Below are 25,450 nucleotides of genomic sequence, written 5' to 3'. Positions count from 1 at the left end.
AATTAGGAATAGGTGGCATAAACAACTTCGAAACCACATTAACAAATAATAAAAATTACTATAGTGTGCAAATCTTGACAGAATTATACAAGACATTCCACTGAACATTATGTCTTGCTCGCAGCACGGTCCTGGAAAGAGGTGACATCCAAATAACAAAAAATGATTAACAAAAAAACAAAATATAGAAGGAAGAAGGAGAGCACTTTTAATAAGAAAAAGGATTCTTTAATTGTTAATTTAACTTTTTATGTTTTGTTGCTTAGGCAACAAAAATGTTTCATATTGTTATAATATGAGAATATCATCTTTAATAAAAACCTACAGCTTCAAACAGAAATCAAAACCAGTAATGAAATTTAAGCTTCCCTAGCCTAGCATTAGCTCACTGACTGCATTATTAATTATAAGAAAACAAACAAAGTAACTTGACTCACCGTCGAGTGGATTGAATGAGGGCACAATGCTGAATCAGTTGGCCGTGTTATTTTATACTGTCAAGCGGTATTGTGTCAGTAATTAGTCAACTTCTGACAGAGCACGCCAACTACAGGGAGCAGCGATGAAGCAGGGGAGATGCAGCAGATCGCCCCAGAACTTATGAAAAGTTCACTCCCACCACAATAACCAGATTGCTGGAAATGGGGTCTGATTTCAGCTTGTTTACATGATTCTCCTTCAGCTGCCTGCTATTGATCTGAATTGTCACATTGTTTCACTATATTACATTATATTCTAAACATTTGCAAAACTCAAAACCCTGGCTCACCAGGCACCATGACAAATAAATTACACACAAAACATTGTCATTTTTAAGATTGTAACCTCACACTAATTAGAGACAATTTGAGTAAATTTGGCCTCTTTCATAAGTGCCCTTCAAAACAAACTATAATGCAAGATAATGGACTTCACTCCCACAAGTTGTCATTGTATCTTGCATCACTATAAGGTTCTATACAAATAAGGTTTAGGTATAATAAGGTTCTGAATTACTTGTCTTTATAGGACCACAACACAATTTTAAATGATTCTACCTGTACATTTTTAAAATAGGTTAGAGCACATAACATCCTTCCATTACTGTCAGGAAGCCTAAGGGTCATGTGACCCACCGGCCTCACTGATAAATGACAATTGAATGTGCTGGTCAGGGTTGCTCTGCCCCAAAGCATCCATGTGGTTACATGTGTCTGTAAACAATTTTTTTCATGATTTTTGAAAGACACGAAAAGAAATGTTTAGAGGGTGAGTTTACCTCTATAGAAAAATGTGTATACTCAGGGGTTAAAGTGATATTTGGCAGGTGGCAGAAACCTAAGATCTATTTTAGTAGCTGAGCAAGGTGAAAACGATCACAACTCACATTCATTTCTATTGTAAGCTCTAGTATGTTTTCTTGGTGTACAGGGTGTGATGAGCTGACCTGCTTCTGCTCTGAGGTTTACTGCTCTTTGTGGAGTCACACAGCTGAATTCAACAAGATGTAAGCAGAAGTTTCAGGAGCAATCTTGGCTGATTTCCATCCCCTGCTCTAACAGTATACCATTTATACCATGGATGTGAAATGCATTTTGAAGCCAACGTACATGCCACTTTGATCTTAGGTGGGCTGGACCAGTCTAAAGTTTTTTTTCCCATTTCTGTCAGTGTACAGTAGTTTAGCTGCACAATTAATCTCTGAGATACCTCAGTACAAGTTGATCAAAACATTGCATTTAAAATTACCTGTTACTTAAAAAAAATACTGCCTTAATTGTTGCCCTTCTTAGTGCCTTTACGTGGTGAAAAGACTCGTTTCTCCTCGTATTTGCTAAAAATAGTTCTTTAACTTTACTTAAAGAAATCCTGATCAACATGCCTTTGCCTCAAGTTTGATAATTCAAGTATCCACCCTGTATTATAGTAAAAACTGTGATGATTCATTCAGAATCTTTTTTTTTTTTTTTACACGACAATACGAACTGAGATGTGAAAATGATTGAATATGTTTTGCCAGCAGCATAGTCCATTGCAAGGGGAATATGTGTGATATTATAATTGGGGGCTTGGCTTCCATAAATGTTCGATCCTAAAATCACCCCTGCTTGAGCATTTAGTTGAGTTAACACAATACCCAATGGGAAAATACATCAGCAGTGATCTTAAAGAAGTAATTGTTCCTTCCCATCGATCTGGGAAAGGTTATAAGGCCATTTTCAAACAACTGTACATTCTACAATGAAAAAGATTATTCACAAATGGAAAACTTTCAAGTGAGTTGCCAATCTTCCCATTAGTAGAAATCCGAGCAAATACAAACACAAAGCACAAACACCTCATACCACCTGTCAAGCACAGTGGAGGAGGGGGTGATGATTTGGGTATTTTAGAGCCACAGGATCTGGATACCTTGCAGTCACCGAGTCAACCATGAACTCTGGAGTAAAATCTGACACAATTTGATTGAAAGTATACCCTTTATCCTTTGAAAGCCTACTAGGAGTAACCCTCAAAGCTCTTTTCTGAACCAAGCAGTTTCATCCACATTTCAGGCATGCTTACATAACAAAATAACTAGGTGTGCATCAAAAGTTAGTGTGGGTGGTCATTGCCTGTGCAGTTACCCCTAGAAAAACCTGGAAAGTATGCTAATGGTCGTCAAACCACATCTTTATTGATAAACACTGAGAGGTCAAAATGTGAAATCAAGGGTACAAGGGGACGATGTCAGTTGTGATCTTTATGGGAGAAAAGGGTTAACCTTGGCTGAAACTGGGCCATGCAACAGGACAAGAATCCCAAGCACAACAGCAAATTTACAGCAGAAGAGCTGACAACGAAAAGCATCAAGGTGTCACAACTGCCCAGTCAAAGTCCATCTGAAATGATGTTTGCATTCTAGTGCAAGACCAACCTTTCTGCATTATGTATTGTTAAAGTGAGTTGGCAGACTGTAATTGAGCGGTACAGCTGGCAGCGGTCTTTCAAATTCTTCTCCTGTTGAAACCAAGTTCTTCAGGTAAAAGGTAGCAGACAAAGAAAAGGATAAGAGCAGGGTTAAATATGGTATAGCTTTCCCAAGATAAAAAGTCCCAGAAGATAGTTGTGTTCTAGTCTGACCAAGTGCTTCTCGATGTTCTATATACCTTAAAAAAACATTGTTAGGAACATAAAAAAGTGATGGTTACATACTAATTACAACACCAGTTCAAGAGATTCTTTTTAAAAACAATACTATTTTATTTTGTATTTTATTGGTATTGTTATATACATGGCATAATTTGTGCTTTTTTATTATCAAGAATAAACCATAGGGGAACACATCAGAAAATTAAACTTTAAATGATTGAATTATTCATTGTTCAGCTGGATATACTGAGAGTTCTACAAAACCAGGAGGGAAGGGGCAGAAAGGGAAAACAAACTAGATAGGTAGATTGATAAAATAGATAGTTCAGAGACACTTGCAGATGGTCCACTGAGGGTAGTGTGAATGTTCAGACTGTGATGTGCTTTTACCAACAGTAGCAAAGGCACCTGTGTATCGCTTTGTTTAAAAAAGAAAGTAAGCTGCAGGGCCTTATTCTCGTTGAGTCCATACACATATAAACCAAATCCATCCATCACTTCTTGCAGGGGGATTTCTTCCACACAAATTTGTTGATTTGAAATTTTTTTTCCCCCAGCCATTACAGATTTTGGGCACCAGGTTAACCAGCTCATGGCCATTCACACTGATCCCCCTTCTGGGACTGACTGAATAATATAAAAAACAAAAATACACCCCAAAATAGTATTTCCCAAGATTTCCATATTTTCTTGCCCAGATTTAGAGATATTTTGAAAGGGAGAATGTTATGACTATAGAGGGACATTTCCAACTTAGACTGGAGAAAGCATAACGGATAGGATGTGGAAACAACATTAATGTATGCTAGTTGATTGATGATTGGGATAAAAATATGAGATAAACAGGTGAGATGCTTCTTAACTGGGAAGATAAACAATGAATAGTGAGTGGCAGGTATACTGCAATAAAATACAGAAAGGACAAAATGGACTGAGCACAAAGAGTGAAAATGTCTCTTGGTGGCTGAGAAGGAAGAGCACAAACCTGGCATGAAGAGCAGAAAGGTCAAGCAAAAAAGATGTAAAGACAGTATGACCGACAAGACAACCTGGATGAAGACGTATAATACCCCATAAGAGGACTAAAATTGGTCTGTCTTTCAGCTGACTGCTGCCTCTGCCTGGCGTTGGAAGTTTGGCCCTATACCAGAAAGTGGTCTGTCTGCTACAGCACCTACCTGAGTATGATCGAAGACTGATATCTCATTTTCTCCTCCCTTTTTATGTTCCATTTGCTGTCTGTAGCTAACCATCATATGTCCACATAGAATAACTTGTGAGAAACAAAAGATGTGGAGACAAAGGTGGAGGGGGAAGTTGAAGCAGTCTGTATGTGGCGTTTTTTTCATTTTTAAACTACACTGCTGGAAGAAATAGATAGGCCTTTTCCTTACCTGAACAGTGCTAGTAGGTGCATAGACAGAACAAATAACTAGCGCATGGAGAGGGGCACATTCGCAAAATATGAAATGATAAAGGAACACAAAAACATTGATTGGGAAAAAAGAGAAGAAGTAAAAGATTTCATCAGAAAAAACTAAAAGAAAGTAAAAATAGATATGAAGAATGTAAAAAAAAAATACTAGGAAAAGAAGCTGGTGAATACAATGGTTAAATCACAATAATTTGCATTAGTTATCATATGAAAAGTGGGGATAGAGAACATTTTTACTATCAGGTGTGGATTAATGCAGAAGAGTCACATGTCAATGTTTGAGTTGAAGGGCTGGAGAGGAAATAGAGGGAGAAGGCCTTTCTGGTATAGATTGGTCCGTTAGCTAGCCTTAGCTTCCCTAGAGACAAAACTATATTTTGATTTTCTTGTTAGCTACCCACTGGGGTAAACAAATGTCATCATTGATGTCTGTTAGCCAACTGATAACCAAGTTTTCATGTCCATGTCACTGCCAAGTATGTGTTCCTTCATCATATTATAGCAACAAGTGTATGTTTTGTCAGGACATGTCGGCTATTTTCTGAACACACAAAGGTTGCTGTTCATAAAAAAAAAACCCAAAGTCTTTGCGACCTTCAGCAATCATCATGGCAGCAATTAAACAATGGGAAAGACACTCAACAACAGCCCCAGACTGAGACTGCTCACATATGTCCAAGAGTGGTCTAAGCATGAAACCCATCAGCTGATCTTGTTGGCTTTTGTGTCCCACAAAGTTATCCATGCTCTGGACTGGCATTGGCTACCCACCAACACATTAATTCAACCAGTGAGCTGGTATTAGCTTTGCTCAAGCTCTAGTCTCTGTTGATTTAGTCCTTTAGTTGGCATTAGCTTAACACCGAGCTACAGTCTATGTTGATTTGGCCTGTTAGCAACCATTAGCTTCCTGCCAAGCTGTAATCCATATTATTTGATTGGTGAACAGACATGAAATTGTCGCCTTGTTACAGTTCATGCTGATTCAGTCTGTTAGCTGGCAAAAGCTTCCCATCAAGCCATAAATCCATGGTGATTCAGTCTGTTGGCTATATTAGCTTCAAACTCAATCGTCCATATGTCCCGTGTGTATTTCGACCTCCCGCTTTCAGCTCCAGAGACAAAAGTTACTGGTGGTTTGGCAAGTAGAGCCTTTCTCAGCAGGGGACAGGTAGAGCTTGCCGTTAGCACAGGCACAAAGCTCGTACACAGTCTGTTTGGTGTAGGTGGTACCTGCAGGTGCTCCCTCCAGGGGATCCACAGCACTACCAAGGGGAATGTTGCCCAGTCTGATAGTGTTGGCATCTAGAAAGATCTGTAAACATAAAAGAAAAAACATGCATAAAACATGGAAACAAAAGTTACAAAGAATCCAGCTGTAGGGGGCAAAGCTCTTAGGGATGGTCTTGGTGCTGAAAGTAATGCACAAACAAAGAGAATTTGAAAAAGGGAAAAAGAAAAAAAAGGGAACCAAGGAATGCTTGGTGCGTCGAAAGAGAGGTCACATTGCTGAAGGCAATGACTACTTCTTGCTGTTGACTACGGTTGTCATCATGAAAGATCTATGCAGACACAAAAAGGAATTTCTATTTAGAACAGGTCTCTTTTGATAAAGAGGTAGGGTGGGAGTGAATGAGGCAGAGAGCAAGATAGATTATGAGAAATGGAAGGAAATCAGTGGGAGAAAAGAGAAGTGAAGTAAAAGCATGCAACAGAAAAAAAACACACTGGAAACAGCTCTTTTTTTCCAGGTGATTTGATATTGTATCACACTTATCACAAACCAGACTTAAAAGAATAAGACTGTCTAAGATAGATCATTTAAGTGCCACATTTAATTTAAAAAAAATGATCACAAACTGTTGAATCTGAATTCTATAGTTTCTTTTAAAAACATATGCTTATTTGAAATTTAACAGACTTCTTAAAGGGTTGAAAGGCCAACAAAATTTTCTTGCACAAGTTCATCTACTTCCAAGGTGCATGGAGAAGACAAAGATCTGATGATGTGAAGACTCCAGAGACACTTAAAGTATTAGGGAACAACTTTATTGGGTGACCAACGCATTTCGCCTTGTGGCCTTCATCAGGTTCATTACACAATATCAAACAGTTTGTGTTTAAACACAAAAACAGGAAACAGAAGAAAGTGGACCAATCACACATTCGCAAATGCTGACCAATTAGCATTTAACAAGGTGGTACTAGCTGATTGGTTAAGCCAGTACCACCACTACTGGACTGAACCACTACAGATTGAAAGGGGGGAAAAAATCTCAATAAATCCAAAAGTAGTTCATACTCAAAATTACACAGAAAAATGCAAACAAGTTAAAATAAAAATAAAGTAAGAACAGGGTCAAAAGGCCAGCAAAGTTCCATGTGTCTTGTTTCTAAAAGAGAATAATTTGATTATTAGATTAGTTGGCAAGGTCAGTAACATTATTGAATACCAAAAAAGCATCCAACAAATATTAAGACTTACAGGTAAAGTTGAGAAGATAGATAAGAATAAAATGTTCATATCTGAACATGAGATCACTCAAAAAAACATATTTTCAAATCTGTGTTCAGTCATTTTTTTTGTTGTCGTTTATTTTGGATTCTCTAAAATCAAGTAAATATTTATTGATATTAACACAAAAATAAATATAAGGATAATAATATTTGATACTTAAACACTTCTTTGCTATATCTGGATGTCAAGTTAGCTAAACAAATGATTTCCAGTGTTTGAACCTTTGTACAGTTTTCAGCAAGCTGATACAAAAAATGCACCCCCCCAAAAAAACAAACAAACAAACAAACAAACAAAAAAACAAAAAACCCAAACAAAACCAAACAAAACAACAAAACAAAACAAAACAATAAAGGCCACTTTTAATTTATTTTAATGCATCCTTTGATGGACTTAATCACTGTTTTTTAGCAGCTTCTTGTTGGTGTCACTGGATCTGGGTTATGTGTCCAGACAAGCTTAGTGAAATACCCAGTCAAAAAATCAAAAATCTATTGCACTCTAATGTTGGAACATTATAAGATCAGAAGTAGTTCAGTAGATTAACATGATAACCTTGGTTTGATTTTTTGAAAATACATTTTGAACCATAATCAAGCACAGTTACTGAAAACATACTGTATAATCCACTATCAGGCTGCACAGAGTGATGTGGCTTCCCAGTCACAAAAATCATGTTCTAAAGAATCACAAGAGATTACAGTAATCAAAAAAGAACACAGTTTCATTTTCAGCTATTGATGTATTAGCCTTAATTACAACTTTGTGGACAGCTAAAAAAAAACACAATTGTTTCTAAAAACTGTTTTTTCCTTTGCTCTGTCTGCCTTATTTTCTCCTGTCTTCTTAAGATACAAGGTGAGTTTTAAGCAATAATCATTAGACAATCTTCGCTTCTATTGACAGCTTCACTTGCCTATTTATTTACTCTGTAATGTTCAAGGAAGCTCTGCTTGTTATTTCTCGCTCTCTCACACATACCCACAGGCTGGACGGTAATCTCAGCAGACATCTGCATCCCTGTTATTTGTCTACTTCATTTTAGAAATGAGGACAGGGGAAGTGAAAAAGTGTGAATATAATTGCCATGAGTGCAAGAGTAAGGAAGAAGAGATGGAAAAGAGGGTCAGATAAAAGAGTGAGAGACAAAATGTCATATCAGAAGTGGTTTGAAGAAGATAGGCGACACAGAAGGAGGGAAATAGATGAATGTAGGAAAAAGAGGAAGAGAGGAATGAGGGATTAAGATACGCTGGTAGTGAGGAACCAATTAGTATAACTAATGATTTCACGTTAGCTGACGGGGCACATCTTGAGCTGTATAAACAACATCCGTACATATAGTGTATACACACACACACACACACACACACACTCAAGCGCTCTGTGTGTGCTGCTTATGTTTCCTTTGAGTATCTGTTTAGATAAAAGCAGTACATACATTAACATGAAGACAAATCTGCAGAACTTTTGAAATGATTGATTTCTTTGATACTTAAGAGACTCAAATTCCTATAAATAAATAAAAACTGGAATTTCATAATCTCAACATTAATTAATTAATCATAAAAATAAAACGTGGCCTGATCTCTATCAACATTACACACAAGAGACAAAATAAAATAAATAAAAAAAAATCTCTAAAATGGTTTATAGTACTACCTTTACCTACACTTGCTGCAGTACACTCATAAAGTCATAATCAAATCAATTCTGCATCACTCAACAATGTATATTTTACTGAAATGAGAAATGAATCCTGATCAATGTTTTAATAGTCAGATTACAGTAAATGCTATTCCCAGCCCCAATGCGCTCCCTCGTGTCTTAATAGGCTTCAGCATCACTTAATAATTTCATTTTATTTAAAAGAAGTTCTTTCTTTTTATTCGTATTTTCAGTAACTCTGCAGTCAAGAGCCTACCAAGTTGTAGAGTGGGGAGTGATCGGTTCCGTTCAGACATTTAATTTGGAAATTACAAGCGGAGAGTCAGTCTGTTCTGTTACTGTAGGGCAGTTTGACATGGGCATTGTGTTTGTGAAAAAGAGTATAATAATTCTTCTACTAACATTAAAGAAAGGCACACAACCGTAACCATGGTAACTGGTCTCACACAAAAAATGGCAACAGCTTCGAACCGCTTAGCCTCCAACAAGTGCAGATAAAATGACTTTAATAGAAACTAGAAGTTACTAATATCATAGTTCTGTCTCTGTAGAAGATTTAGGGGGGCAAAAAGAAATAGATGATTTTGTATTAAATAAAATGGGCAACCTCTTTAACAGAGCTGTGTAGAGCTATCTCATTAGCCTGTCATGCCTATTGGTTTTAATGAGACATAGTAACAATGAAAAGGAGACACTTTAAGAGCCAGTGAAAAAACGGGTGTGTGAACTTCTTTACTTATGTATAGAACAAAAGAAAATACCGCAGTATCTCTAAATGTCAAGGTATTCCTTTAACAGGTCCCTGGTGCACACCTGTCATCTTCCCTTTGGCTTCCAACAAAAGCTGCCAGGGCTCAGTTATAGCCTTACAGGAGCAGGACTCAGTCACGGTTGGCAACAGAGCCCAAATCTAATTCTAACAACCTACTTGCCACAGTAACAGAAAGCTACATCTAAAACAAACTTGGGTATGGCACTCGAATGTGGCGGCGACAAGAGTTGGGTGCATGCATGTTTAAGAGAGGAAATGGAAATCGGTTCTCCTCTAAACAATAGAAACATCAGTGCAACAAAATGGTGCAGCAAAAGGAGAGGATGAAGTTGGAGGAAATAGAGGTGAAGAGTAGGAAATAATGGGGAAGAAAACAAGGGGAGAAGAGGATATGACATTGGAAAGACAAAAAGGCAATTAGTGGGTGACAATGGCTTACAAGGAAGGGTAGAGCGAGGAAGAGATCAATAAAAAAAGGAAGTGAAGAAGATGGAAATTCAAGAAAGAGAAATGTATGTACGGTGATTATGTGAAGGAATAAGGATAACAGAAGTGAGACTATGGATGGACAGACAGATGGATAGATAGAAAGGGGAGAAAGTCATTTGATGAAGCTTAAGATCGGATTAGTGATGACATTCATTCTAAATGAAAGTGTCTGTAAGTATTAGGTGGCTCGACGTTAGCTGTCTATACACGTGAGACAGTGTGTGCTTGAGAACAAGTAGTGTGGGAAAGGATGTGTCTGTGAATATAATATTGTTTGTGAACAAGTACGAATAAGTGCTTTTCATTCTTTCTTCTGTTTATACGTGTACTTACTGACATGCCTGCATTACATTAAAATGTGTGTGTTTTACACATTATTTTTATGATTAAACTATTAATTTTCATGGGGTGCACTGAAGTTACTACCATGACTGCACAAAGTACATGTCGTCATGATTAAATAGCACTCCAATTCAGATTTCACTTTTATAGTCATTGTTATTAAAAAAAATGGTATAATTATAAACAGAAGAATCAATATTCTTTCTTTTGACAAACACTACCAATTTAATTTAAATATTAAATAACATATAAGCGAACTGAAACAGTAAAGACTAACAGTTTGAATCCATCTCCAGTGCTTCTTGCCTTGCTTCACACGTCTAGTCTCTTGCGCACACAATTTATCTGCCTTCTCTCCATCCTATCAGCAAACTCTCTCTCTTTACCATCATCATTTAGCCTATTTTTAAAGTTGTTCCTCTCACCTTTGCAGTCCTGCCTTTCCTTCTCTCTCGCTGGCACCAAACATGCCTTCTTCTTCTCCTCTTCCTTTTGTCTTTGGCCAACAGTTACAGCTGTTTTTTCAGCTTTGTATGTAATAGTGTGTTTATAACAGTTATGCGGTAATAACCTAGTTAAAATAGTCCTCAAAGATAAAACATCATTTTGGTCCAAATTTGGTTTTTATGCTACTTCTTTTGGTAAGCTACATATTCCATCTTTCAAGTTAAATGTACAGAATTTAAAAAAAAAAAAAAATGTAGTCTCCAAAATAAAACAAAAAAAAAAAATTAAAATAAAATATAAACATTGTCATCTTACAAGTTAATCTAAAGCTCTAAAAATAGCAATTTTGGTTTTCTGTGTGTCATATGCATTCCTTGCACATTTCAGTCCAAATATACAAGTCTGTGTGGGTGGCTGTTTATGTGGATACAGTATGAATGGAAATGTGTCTACACCCATCTCTTTCCAGCAGCAGTTTAGCAAGCACATTGCTCCAGCATTGAGAAGACGGAAACATGCAGGAAGTAGCAATTATGGGGGTTCAAAGCATTTTTCATGGATGATTTCCTTTGGCAAAACAAAGGAACAAAAGGGTTGAAGGCAAGTTAGCTGAAAGAGAGAAGGGGGACGTGGTGGTGGTGAAAGGACAAGATTTTTCTGGGATTAAAAAAAGAAGGGAGGTGGAGAGGGCAAAACATCAGAGGACATATCAGAGATAGAACATCTGGAAAGAGACCAGGAGAGAGAAAAAGAGCTCTCTGTATACAGTGGAGTTGTTTCAAAGGAGAAAAAACGTCTTTTTAGGACACCTTTTTAGATGTATTTAAGATGAAACCAGATGCATGAGGAAGAATAGTTAAGGACAAAAACGAGGATGCAAAATTGCATCTGCAAAAGTAAAGCACATAAGAGTAAAAAAGTTTTTTTTCAAGAATTTATTTTATTACCGCCATAAGGTTTTCCATTAAATGCAAACAATGCCATCTTTCATTTTTGGCCATATTTCATTTTCTACAAATACCTAGAGGACACTTTCTGCACTTGAATGTGTGTAAGTAGCATGATACTTCTCAGTTGTCAGTGTCCTAAAAAGGTGTATAAATATAGTTTCTGGCATCACTGTCATCAAAGCAGCTGTCAAATTATATTAAAAATGATTTTACACAACTACCTTTTCCTTTCAAACCATTCTTGGCTGTCTTTATCTTCTTTTTTCATCTGCTAAAAGCGAATCCTTATTGGCACGTCCACAAAACCAAGTGGTAATTTCAGAATGAATGGGTTCTCTTTGCAATGGGTTTTATGGATTCATTCTTGCATTTATTTATTGTATCGAATGCCCCAAAGTACTCACATAATGTATGACATGTATAGGAAGAAATGAGCTGTGGCTATTGGGAAAATGAAAGCAATGTAGCTGCCTTCATCAAAAATATAATAATAAATAAAATGGTAATAGATACATTTTTATTATTATTATTATTATTATTATTATAATAACCATGGGCTAATCTGAATTTGATTGGTTCCCTATGAACTTCTCTTTCATTTTGCAATTATGTCTGGCACCTGCTAAGAAATACCCCAGGATAATAGGGAACTGATAAAATGAACTGATAAAATATGGAAAGTTGTGAGTTCAGGTAGTCATAGAAAGTTTTTTGTCTGTTTGTTGAAAGATGTGAGAAGTTTTACTGATCTTCATATGAACCTTTTCAGCAAGAAACTGAATAAGCATATTCGGTTTCCAGTGTCAAAATATAATCAACTGACTTAAACTGAATCAGAACTGAAAAATACTAAAAACTGTGTTAACTTGATAATCTTTGACTGAGAGGATAAAAGGATAAAAGAGTAGAAGAAGAGAGGTTTCATAGAGGTTGAAAGGACACTAGTACTACTTCACAACACACACAGAATTCTGCCCACACAAATAGATTCAGTTCAACCTCTATGTTCATCTAGCCTTAGCTCACCTTGCCTCCCATTCTCTTTTTATTTTCCTCTCTTGCTCCCCCTGCACTTGGACATGGAACACACACACACACTCCAACAACACCAATAGGTGGGAGGCTGTGAAGCTTTCTGAGTGTATTACACAGACCATTAGGCTTGTTGAATGGACGGACGCTGGAATGGGAGCTGACAACGGACTAAATGACAGAGGCTGGAGAGAGACTGAGAGTTTAGTAACCCAGATGTAGCAGGGACATAAAGCAATATCAGCCTACTCTACTGTACCATACAAACAAACACATTCAGAACACACACAGGTGCAGGCATAGACAAATTCATTCACCCAAACTTCTACAGGTATACAAGAAGAGAGACTATAAAAATGATGTGTACAAACACACAACAAATGCAGGAAGTAAGAGCTGCAGAATAAATGAGCCCCCAAACATATGCAGCGACAGATGGTAAAACAAATGAGAGAGAGAGAGAGAGAGGGAGAGACAGACAGACAAAACTCCCACACACGATGAAACACTCAAACCGAGAGTGACAAAATAACAAACACATCTATGACGATCACCTCAGGGAGTGTGAAGTAGGCTAATAAATTTCCATTAATCACACCTCTGAAAAAACATACACTACTTAGAGCTATTGGCAGATATCTGTTAATCTATTCCTCACACTCTGATGAAAACAAGTTTTGGAAGTAAACAGAAAGGCTCTGGAGACCAAGAGAGCAGGGGGGCAGCTGTGGACATGTCCTTTGAGTTCATGTTTGTGTGTATGTGTGTGTATCAGTGCATAAAAATGCATGTGCGTCTCTTCATCTGTGGGTTGAAGATTTTGCGTGCATGTTTTGCATTTAACTTGTGTATAGTTATATGTTTGTGAGGCTTCCACAGCATCACTTGGTACAACAGCGAGTTACCCCCTGCCAGCATTCTAATTTACTTACTATTCTGCCTTACCCGCAGGTAAAACATGAAGTAGTGAGGAAAAAAAAAAATTTAGTCCCAGTGTACCACCCCAATAATACCTCCAGGCTACAGTTTCTTAATAAGCCCCATCATTGTGTCAACAAACAATAAAACTCCATGGTAACCTAACTTTGTCAAAAGTTTGTGTAAGCTGACCTGATTTCACCTCGCTGAACTCACTGGTAGAAAGCACATACAGATGTGCAAATGTGCCATGTTGGGTATTGTAGACATCTTTTGAAAGAGTTTAAGGTGATCAAGAAACTTTGCCAAAAAAGCTGCAAGTGAAAAAAGTTGTCGGTTTTTATCAGGTTTAATTCTGCATTTAGAGATTTTGGTCTTCGTTTTTTTTATTTGTCTTATTTGTTCAGACTGCTTCAGACTTCAAACAGCTCTTGCTCCTGAGGTGAGAAAATACAGCCCACACTTAAAATACATGTGGTTGAACTAATTAAATTAAATTCAGTTATCTAAAAATTGTATTTAAACATAGTAACTAGTTCCTATTATCACCATGATAACAAAAATTAACGTGCACTCCCTATATAATGATTATAGTAATAATAGCAGTCATAGTAAAGACCAAAGGCCGCTAACTTTCTGCTTCTTAATTCAGATAAAACTGAGGTTATTGTACTCGGCCCTGAAAATCTTAGAAATATGGTATCTAACCAGATTCTTACTCTGGATGGCATTACCTTGGCCTCCAGTAATGCGGTGAGGAACCTTGGAGTCATTTTTGACCAGGACATGTCCTTCAACGCACATATTAAACAAATATGTAAGACTGCTTTCTTCCATTTGCGCAACATCTCTAAAATTAGAAATATCCTGTCTCAGAGTGACGCTGAAAAACTAGTTCATGCATTTATTACTTCCAGGCTGGACTACTGTAATTCATTATTATCAGGATGTCCAAAAAACTCGCTGAAAAGCCTTCAGCTAATCCAAAATGCTGCAGCAAGAGTACTGACAGGGACTAGAAAGAGAGAGCATATTTCTCCTGTTTTGGCTTCCCTTCATTGGCTTCCTGTTAAATCCAGAATTGAATTCAAAATCCTGCTCCTCACATACAAGGTCTTAAATAATCAGGCCCCATCTTATCTTAATGACCTTGTAGTACCATATCACCCTATTAGAACGCTTCGCTCTCGCTCTGCAGGCCTACTTGTTGTTCCTAGAGTATTTAAAAGTAGAATGGGAGGGAGAGCCTTCAGTTTTCAGGCCCCTCTTCTGTGGAACCAGCTTCCAGTTTGGATTCGGGAGACAGACACAATCTCTACTTTCAAGATTAGGCTTAAAACTTTCCTTTTTGCTAAAGCATATAGTTAGGGCTGGACCAGGTGACCCTGAATCCTCCCTTAGTTATGCTGCAATAGATGTAGGCTTCCGGGGGATTCCCATGATGCATTGAGTTTTTCCTTTCCAGTCACCTTTCTCACTCACTATGTGTTAATAGACCTCTCTGCATTGAATCATATCTGTTATTAACCTCTGTCTCTCTTCCACAGCATGTCTTTTATCCTGTCTTCCTTCTCTCACCCCAACCGGTCGCAGCAGATGGCCGCCCCTCCCTGAGCCTGGTTCTGCCGGAGGTTTCTTCCTGTTAAAAGGGAGTTTTTCCTTCCCACTGTCGCCAAAGTGCTTGCTCATAGGGGGTCATATGATTGTTGGGTTTTTCTCTGTATCTATGAAGCGCCTTGAGGCGACTTTTGTTGTGATTTGGCGCTATATAAATAAAAAAATTGAATTGAAATGGTTTTGTTGTGCCAACAACATGATAATACAGCTTTGTGGATTCCACTTCCTGGTGACAGGGGAGGTGTGAAATTGGTATACCACATTCACACCTTTACATATAGAAAAAATTATATCTTTAACCTCCTAAGACCCGAACTCTTCCATATCATGCATTTTTAATTTCTCTTTGAACTTTGGGCATATTGGGAACTGAAGAATGTAAAAACAAAGAATTGCCAGATTTTTTTTTTTAACCTGATTTTTGTTCCTGACAAAAATGAGATGCACATATGAGGACATTGGTCTTAAATTTTGATAGAACAGTGCAGTATAATGCGCTCGTAAGTGGATATCAGGCCCTTGTAGAGCAAAATTTAGTATTTTCGTCTAGACAACCCAAAATGTGATGTCCACATATGTGGACGCCAGGTCCTAGGAGGTTAAATAAACAAATGCAGTAAAATGCAACATGCAAGCAGCAATATGCAACATGAAGTCACTTTCTAGTTCTCATTATTACACATTTTGCAAATGAAAGCAAACTCTACACCAATGTATGAGCATGCAAAAGCTCTTTAGCGTCTGCAAACCAGTATGTAAGCTACAATGGTTTGTGTAATTTCTGCATGTAATAAGTTGTTAAAAATGGGACTAACACCCTGCCCACAGATGGGGAAGTCATCATGGAATTTATATGTCTTGCATTTATGGAAAACACATCACTGCAGTTGATTTTGTTCCCACTTAGTAAATAAATGAATACACTATGATTTATATTTACAAAGTTGTAGTTTCACTGGAAAACTGCCACTGTTAGAACTCATAGACCTTACTCAATGGCATTCTAATTGTTTGTAGCTTCCCTTACTGCAGTGGTTCCCAAACTTTTGTTGCTGGGCCCCCCTTTGTTTTAAAACAACCCACCCACACACGCACAAACACATCCTCCAACCACACACACCCATATTTTGCTCCATTGCGGTTTATTTCACACCTCAAACATTTAGTAAACAATTAAGCAAATACAAGTAATCTGCAGGTAGTAAGAAAATAAACTACTAACTCTTTTACGCTACGTCCGCACCTACACGGGTGATTTTGAAAACGCAGCTGTTTCGTCCACATGTAAACGGCGTTTCGAATCACCGAAAACGGAGATTTTTTAAAATTCCTTTTTTGGGTTTATGTGTGGATGAGGAATACAGAGTTCGTCACGCAACATTAAAGGTATGTGCCTTTTTCCACGTCACGCTGTGCGCCACGTTATTGTTTACAGGAGATGAACTGCAGAATGGCAGATAGTCAGATTAACAGTATTTTGTCTCTATCTTCAGGTTTTACACGCTTACATTTACACACACAGTTACTGTCCCTCTATTTAGAAAGGCAGAGGCGTCACGGTGTAATTATTTTACATGTAGTTGTTTTTTTTCCTGTGTAATAATATTTAACATTGCTATCAATACATTTTTCAAAAAATGCCTCTCTGTGCAAAATGGGTTTAAAAACATGAACAACTGTGGGATACTGTTTGTCCGTAATTTGAACCGAGGGAACAAATCCTGGCAGGATCAGCCTGATATTATTTGTATCCCGCTGTAACTTTACTGTATAAAGAGCTAATATCTCCAAAATGTCAGTAGTTATTTATTACAACAAGTGTTTGTGAACTAAAAATCAAGAATGGGGGATACTGTTTGTGTTACGGTTCTGGGTCAGTGTTGACCCAGCATTTTGAGTTTCTTATATTTTGGTTTATTTTTGCATTATGGATTGTTTTCTGATGTTCTGGTGCTTTGTTTATTATTATTATCATTATAGATCTGTTTCTGTTATTCTTGGTGAGGGATCAGTTCTTAGGTTTTGGGTTCTCATGTGTATTGCAGTTTCTGTTCAGTGTCTAGTCTGTCTCTCAGTGTCGTGTCTGCATCTTTGTTTAGTGGTTCTTGTTTCCTGTCTTATTGTGAAAGTCTTTGTCTTATGTTAGTGTGTGCAGCTTAGCTCCCCCGTCTCGTTAGCCCTGATCTCCCCCAGCTGTGTCTCCCTTCTGTTACCCATTCCCTGATTACCACCCTGTGTATATTAGCCCTGTGTTGTTCTCAACCCAGTGTTGCATCGTACCATCAGATTATGCCTGTGTCTTTTTTGGTCTCAGTGTTCAGTCTTCACTTCATGTTTTGTTTTCTTGCCAGCAATAAAGCTGAGGTTTTGAGTTGCATTCTGTTTTCCGAGTCCTGCATTTGGATCCTCATCTCCGCCTGCCCGCACACAGAGCCCCGACAGTTTCTCCGTGATTTAAACAGCCCAGCGCGTGCTCTTGACGGAGGGAAAACCAATTCTGCAGGGGAGACCTACCTTGGCACTTGTGCAGGTGAAGCCAAAGGGAAGATATGCTTCACCATATTTTCGAGTCTTTGGCTTAGAATAATGGAAACATATTCAGCTATGCTTCATCTCCTGCTTTGCATTTGTGTGGGCGCCCCGTGCTAGCAGTGTCCAAGCGTTGTTTTGTTTTTTCCCTTTTCATGCTGCGCCCCCCCCCTGCAATGGCTCTGCGCCCCCCCCTAGGGGGCGGGCCCCACACTTTGGGAAGGTTTGCCTTACTGGAACGTATTTCTGTACTTTTTACGTAACAACAAAAGTGTCTTATTAATTTTGCTCACCTCCAACGCTATGCAGCTCAGTCTTCATGAGGACTTCTGTGTCTTCCTTTCCATTTCTTCTTGCCCCTGCTTTTTTTTTTTTTTTTTTTTCCTCTGTATCTGTATTTTGCCCTGTGTTGCACCTCCTTCCAGCTCTTGGCAACTACCAGTTTGGCACAGATGCATTTAATCACTCAATCGGCCTCAGTAGCATATCTACCCCAGTGTTTATTCAGTGCTCACTAGATTATTCTGTGTGCTTGTTTGGCAGCAAACTTGGCTACTTATGTCAAGTTTGTTGGTTCCTTTTATGTTTACTGCTCCTGACTGAAATGTTGAATCCTGTATGCCTGGTTACTCGACTTCATCTGTTGTTTTCCGCACGTGCCTACTCTGCGTCTGCTGTGCTCCCAACAACCCTCGCGCTCTCGGTCAGGCTTTGTCTTTCCACTGTTTTCTTCTCAGCCAGACCTGATCTAGTACAAATATCTCCTGTGACTTTGTTCACCGCAAACTTCAGCTTACTTCAGACACTTCTCACTTTTTTTTTTATGTATTCATTTGGCAGTCTTCTCTGCTCTGAATTTTTAATAACTAGTCTGAGCTACTGAACTCCCACATCTAAGTGCTTACGTGTTCCCTATTATTTGTAATTCTTTAAAATGTTAACATTAAAGCAGTCATCCAGATAAAATAAAGCCACATTAATGATAGAAGTGCATTGCTTTAGAAAATACAAGTCCAGTGGTTCAAAATGTTGGGAATTTACTTACCATTCATTATGTGAATGGTGAGTAAAATGGTGAGTACCTCTTGTGGGACAGAGTATTAAAAAATGAAATAGAATAGACAATTAAGTAAGTGCATATTATGTGGCATACGTGTCTTCTTGCATCATTTCATTTATGTTCCTTTCAACTTGACTCCTTCCAAACTGATTTTAGTGGTTCCTGCATGAGCCTCCAAACTGTTATGCTCCCTTATTAGGGCCAGGGTGTCAGCGAAACAATAACAAAGTATCTGAGTAAAAACAATGTCAAGACTTTCTTTCAAGGTTTAACTTGCATAGAAATTAATTTGAATATGTTATTTCTCTCTTCCTTTCAATAAACACGGACATTATTGCAAAATACTTTTCTGTTCTCGGATAGAAACAGTCTCACTTATAACTGTAGACTGTATATAAAAAGATGGATATGGATATGCCCATTGGTTATTAAAGTCCTGATGTGCAGCTTCAAACTGAAGATATAATGAAAGGGAGTTGATCTGACTCAAAAACCGAGGGACTGTATGCTCATATGCTAGCAATTTGACCATCGCAGTAACGTATACTCAGGTTTATCAACCTTCAATTAGTTAACCCTTTAAGACCTACCACAGAATCACGCCCGCCAGAGCTTATCTTTATATTTTTACATGCTGCAGTGCCATTTTTGGGAGCATTTCAAGTTGCTATACATCAATACAACCGTTATAGCCCAAATTTTAATAATATGTATGCATTAAGTCCATAATAACTACATAAATTGCAAAAAAGTGCAATAAACTACAAAAAAAATAAAAAATCGTTTTTCCTTTTCTTTTTCTTTTTTTTTTTTTTCTTTTTTTTTTTTTTTTTACATATGTTTCTAGGTAGAGAAATATTAGAGGTTTATCCCTCAAAACTGTAAATACAAAAAAGTAGCACAAAACAGTTTCCAGCATCAGGAAATTTATTTTGAGTGTCTTCATAGTTTTAATTTTGAGATACACCAATTTTTATGTCCTGCAGGAAAAACGAAAATAAATATTAGAATGCAAATTTGCAAAAAAACCAGCATATGCATCAAAATAAACTATTTCCAGCAGTGCAATTTGAGTTTTAAGCATCCCAGAAACTATTCAGAAAAGCATCAAGTCAAACATGACTTATAAAAAGGCCAGTATAGGCTTATGAGGCCCCGATGATAAAAAAACAAAAAAAAAAACCCTACATTTTCCGCGAAATGACATCACTTCCGGTTTCGGGCAGGTAATGGTGGACATGCGACAGTTCACGCTGACGTCTATTCCAACGTAGGAAGTGTTATGAACAGCTGATTGGATCGGCAAAGCGTGTTTCTGGAATATTATGTTTTTGTTGCTGCAAGCGCTTTTTATGCAGTTTTTGCAAAGCCATATGTGGAAGGAAACCATGACTTAGGACAAGCTGATGGCATAAGATGTAAGTACAATTCCTCCGGTTTCATATGCAAAAACAATGATTGCGCTAGCTTACGTGGTTCTGGTTCTACAGGGATTTAAAAATAGTTATGCAAAACGGAGCGTGCCAGCTCCGACCAGCTCTAAAGGGTTAATAAATGGTCATGTACTTGTTTTAAATAAGACTTGTGGAAGTCCATAAAGTGAGGAAAGTTTCTGGTGAGGTCACATGCAAGGGAGCTGAAAGGTGATTTTCTAAAATACTTATAATACTTCAAAATAGTTTTGCAACCAGAGGAGCGGCCCAGAAAACAGGTTTAGGGACTTCCTACTTTAGCCCCAAAAGCTCTGTCCATCTTTTACTACAGTCTGTGGTTATCACAGAGGGACAGTGATTTCTGAGTCATGAAGACGCAAAGGTGAGAAGAAACAATAATTAAAAGAATAGAAAGCTCACATAGACTAAAGTGTCAACAAAAGGAGAGTGAAAGAGACAGAAAGAGAGAGAGAGATGACAAAAGGGGAGAAGACAATAAAAAAAAAAAACACAGGAGGACTGCAAGAATCCTGAGAGGATCTGTCAGCTCTCGTTGGCTTTGATTTTAATGGAAGCCAGCGCTCCCCTACCTCTAACCCATTTGGCCCTAATTCCAGCACTGCTTTCCAAACTTTTTAAACTTTAATGGCCTCTTCTTAAGTGCCAGCTGCTGACAACATTGATTTGGCTTTAAGCCTTGCTGTCCTGCACGCCTTTATTTTCTCCTGCAAAATCGACAGAAACATCTATTTTCTGCCATCCTTCTCCACCTCCTGCTCATCCGATCCCCCTTCTATCCTCCCTTCATCCGCTCTTCTCTGTTCATTTGATGGTGTCAGCAGTTGAGGAACGCTTGTATGAGACTGGATGAAAAGGAATGCTTTTGGATAAAGTCTTCTTTCAGAATGTATGTATTTTTTGTTTTTAAAGAAAAGCTTGGTTGCCATTCAGTCGTGAATCTTTACAGAACAGAGCTGAGATTTTTTTTTTTTCTAATGTATTTGAATATTCCTGTGTGGTATCACTGCAATACCTTTAGGTGTTGCCCAAAATGGAACACAAAGGGAAATACGGGTCATGATAAATGTTCTTTAATAAGTAGGTGGATTTACCAGGAGCCCATGTAAAAAACCCAAACAACCTTTATACCCCACCAAACTTACTACTGAAGAAAATTCAGGGATTCAATCTGATGGTTAACTTATAAAAAGTTTAAAAACTGTAAAAGTTGAAAATATTAGTTTCTTAAATTGAAAAAAAAAAAAAACCTAACTAAAAAGCAAGTCCAAGTTCTGTATTAGAACAAGACCTCAGCTCAAATTTATAAAAAGCTGAGAATATTGTTGAGTCAATGTGCATGCGGTTCATGCAGATATGAAAGAAAACACTGTAATATGTTTATTTTCTTGATCTTTTAACCAGTATAGACAATTCTTTCGGTTTCACAGGGTCATGTTGAGGTGGATGTGGTTAACTGGGGATAACTGGAAAAGGTCATGTGAAATGCAAAACCACTGTTGGATCAAGCAGTAAAAGAATATGAAATTTATATGAAAAATGTCACTGATTGTAACATTCATAAACGTCAGAAAAAATGGTATGAACTTGAATCTGTAATCTAGGTATCAATCAGATGTTCTTCTGTACGGATAACACATCTCTTCATAATGGACCGTTTTCAAATGGACTGTCTGATAAGGGAGCTTCTCTAGACATTGCATCATTGGGCTTCATTGTGATAAAATGGCTCAAGGGTACAGTATGATCTTTAGAATAAACCCTGGATGCCATTTGTTAAAATTATTTTTTTTTCCTGCCTTTCAAGCTGCTTATTATCCCATCTCTTTAGGGGCCAGATTTACAAGGGCAAATGAACATAAGGTCTGATGATGTGATAATGTGAGTAATCTAACATAACAGTAATCCGTCAATCATAATATATAAAGGCATAGGTTCTACAGATGTGTTTCTCTTGGGAAACAGAATGACAGCACAGACCAAGGAGAGACATCAGAAGGAGAACATTTTTATGAAAGAGAAACTACAGAAAAATACTTTGCAAGTACAAACTGCTCCACAAAAGGTACGTCTGGAACATCATTGTGGGAAAGGCCAGTGTTACCCATATGGAACAGAAATAGTAAAAACTTATAAAAAACTTGCATAAGTTGTGGCCTACTTCATATAGTGAATCATATAAGGCTTATATGATTTACTCATGAAAGTGGCCACTTTCTCATTACTTTCATATATTGTTTTAGGAAGTATCCAAAACATACAAGTTTCATTTATATAATTTTTCAAGGGATCTTATATCTGTTTTCACTTTTGTATGCTTTTCATACAAGTTTCACACAAGACAGATACAAACTTTATAAGATTTATACATGATGTGATGGAGTTACACCGTCCCAGGCCGCAAACAGCTGATCTGGGCGCATACACTCACCACCACCATTAGTTGTACAATTACCGTGGCTGCGCGTCTTTTAGTCGACCGGGAGGATAAACAAAAAGGGGTGAGAGGTATATTTTGAGTAGGGATGGGTATAGAAAACCGGTTCTTGTTGAGAACCGGTTCCCACTGTTTCAATTCCTTGGAATTGTTTGCCATTTTTGCAAACGATTCCCTTATCGATTCCAGTCGCCCCGAATGACGTCACCACGTTGCGGAGCATCATTTACCTGGCAGGAAACACGGCGCCTAAGCGGCTCAAACGCTCAAAAGTTTGGTTATACTTTACGAGAACGGATGACAACAGGGCAACTTGCAATACTTGCAAAGTAGATATTTCATTTAAGGGAGGAAACACTACGAATATGCAAAAGCATTTGCTCACAAAACACGCGATAACCTTAAATGAATGTCGTGTTTTTAATTCCGCTCCGGACTCGTGAAATCTCAACCCAGCAGCAGCGGTAACGTTTGCACGTTCTCTCCCGTTAATGCGGCAGGTAAATAATCAACTAACAGTGCATATTATGTTAGCACGATCTGCCTTATTACAAAACCTGCCATTACTGTGCATTTAGGTGACCATGATGAGAGAGACAGAGTCTGGCTCAGATGCTGGCAGTTCTCCCTGCAGTCTACCGGTAGCGTCTCCTTTCAGGCCAGGATAGACGAATGTCACCGAGCAGTGACTAAGTTTGTGGTAAAAGGCTTGCACCCATTTGCCACAGCAGATGCCCCCGATTTTTGGTAAGTGAATGTGTTTAATTGTAGACAGGGACATTACTGGATATTCTTGTGTAATTGCTACAGAATAATTTATGTTATACTTTGTTATTGCTACAGAAGAATATTTATTTTATTATTTTACATTTACAATTTTTTTTCCTGGGGACCCTGTGACACCCCATTGAAGAGCCGTAGGCTGTGGATCTCTTAAGAGCTCACTGTTGGGTTTGTAAGGCCATGTTACTCCTAAATTTCTATCTTGTTCAAAGAGAAGATATAAAACAAAGTTCTAAGCTAATCGATCTTAGTGTTCTCCTTTTTAAAAAAGAATCGATAAGAGAATCGATAAAGAATCGAATCGTTAAACAGAATTGAAAATGGAATCGGAATCGTGAAAATCTTATTAATACCGATCCCTAATTTAGAGCGGCGCAGAGGGTGGCCAACATATTCTTTTTTGCTTACCTTTAATAAAGCCGGTCGCATAGACTCTCTGTGATCGCCAGTAAGACGAGTGGTTATGCAAGCCGATGGTATGGTGTTCTGGGGTTCAAATAGTGGGTTCACACGCGCTTGAAAGGTCACATGAACTGCATTATTTTTGTTTGGGTTTTTTTTGTTATTGTGAAACACTGTAGACTGCCTGGAAGTGGCCATAAATGTCTGTATATGCATATATATGTATTGTAGGAATACAGCTGGAAATAAGCTGAGGAAAAAAAGAGTGTTTTGGGAAAAGAAATGGTAAAGGGATGACTATTATGCCTAGTGGGAGGGGCAATGGGGTATAAAAGAAGGCTGTCAGGGCCTACCTGGGCATTATGTGAGATGTTACAGAGAGGGTAACATGCAGACTGGCTCAGCCGCTTGTGTTTTGTACAGATGTTTGTTTTGTGTTGAATTGAGTTAGTTTTCTATTTTCTTTGTAAATAATCTTTTTGTGCACCTGGGAGGCCGGCCGAATAAACTATCCACACTGAATGCTTCCTGACTACGCCTGCATTTGTTGGGAGAAGTTTAGGAGAGGACCCTGCGACACATATATTTTCCATGTGGGTAGAGGCACTCTAGATGAAAAAAGTGAATAATAATTGTCGGGATCCTGTAGATGAAGTTATTTGGAAGAAACAATACGAAGGTGGTTCATGTGAGAGCAAATAAGAGAAATTGGCTAGACAGAAAACACTGCGATACACAGTGATGGATGTTGTAGGTTACGTTTAAAAAGTTAAACATCATCATACTTAATTTATAGGCTTATATGATTTTTAAAATATTAACAGAGGTACACAGTTTGGAACCAGATTTGGTGACACTGACTTCATTAAAAAAAAAATAGACAAACTGAGTAGATGAGACTGACATTGAGGACACAGTATGATAGAGCTATCTGGCTATGCCTGTGTGTGCTCTGGTCAAGGCTCAACAGGCCACAAATGAATCCCTGATGCACTGAATTGGCTGACTCAGGATGACAGCAGAGACTCCACAAGCTCAGGGGGGTGAATATGAACTGGATGACCAGCATTTCAGTGTCCCAAAGGCCATCAAAGGCGATCATGAAGGCAAAAAAGTAATGTAATAAATATGCCACTTTTTCATATCTCATTTGACCTCTTTTTGGGTATATTTATCATCTATCTTCATAATGTGCTCTTAATTTAATCTATTTTAAAAACAGCATATTTTTAACCTTATTTAAAATAGTGTAAGCCATGAAAAATTTATTAAGATTTGAACAAACTGACTTCATTTTACTGAATGCACTACTTTGGATAACCTTTTACTTTTGTTCGTTTTGTTCTGAAGATTATGCTCAGCACATTTCACCATGTGTGCCTGGTTGTGTCTGAATTTTTCTAGTTCTGTATATTATATGATATGTGATTTGCAATTATGAGATTGCCACCTTTTATGTTTCAGATTTTTTTTTTTGCCCATTTCCAGA

The 25,450-nt window shown here is 37.8% G+C and overlaps 1 protein-coding gene across 1 annotated transcript in view; it reads right to left on the bottom strand.

The window, feature by feature from the left end:
* Positions 1 to 3,281: 3,281 nt before the first annotated feature.
* LOC120716853 (zeta-sarcoglycan) overlaps positions 3,282 to 25,450 on the bottom strand; it is a 368,890-nt gene continuing 346,721 nt past the window's right edge. The window contains exon 8 of the mRNA XM_040004511.1: positions 3,282 to 5,861. Within this exon, the coding sequence (XP_039860445.1) occupies positions 5,655 to 5,861 (207 nt within the window). The 3' untranslated portion in view covers positions 3,282 to 5,654. The remainder of the gene's footprint in view (positions 5,862 to 25,450) is intronic.

This window comes from Simochromis diagramma, unplaced genomic scaffold, assembly GCF_900408965.1.
Source record: "Simochromis diagramma unplaced genomic scaffold, fSimDia1.1 OVJJ01000487.1, whole genome shotgun sequence".
In the NCBI taxonomy this organism is placed as follows: Eukaryota; Metazoa; Chordata; class Actinopteri; order Cichliformes; family Cichlidae; genus Simochromis; species Simochromis diagramma.
This window is presented reverse-complemented; position numbering and strand designations above follow the sequence as displayed.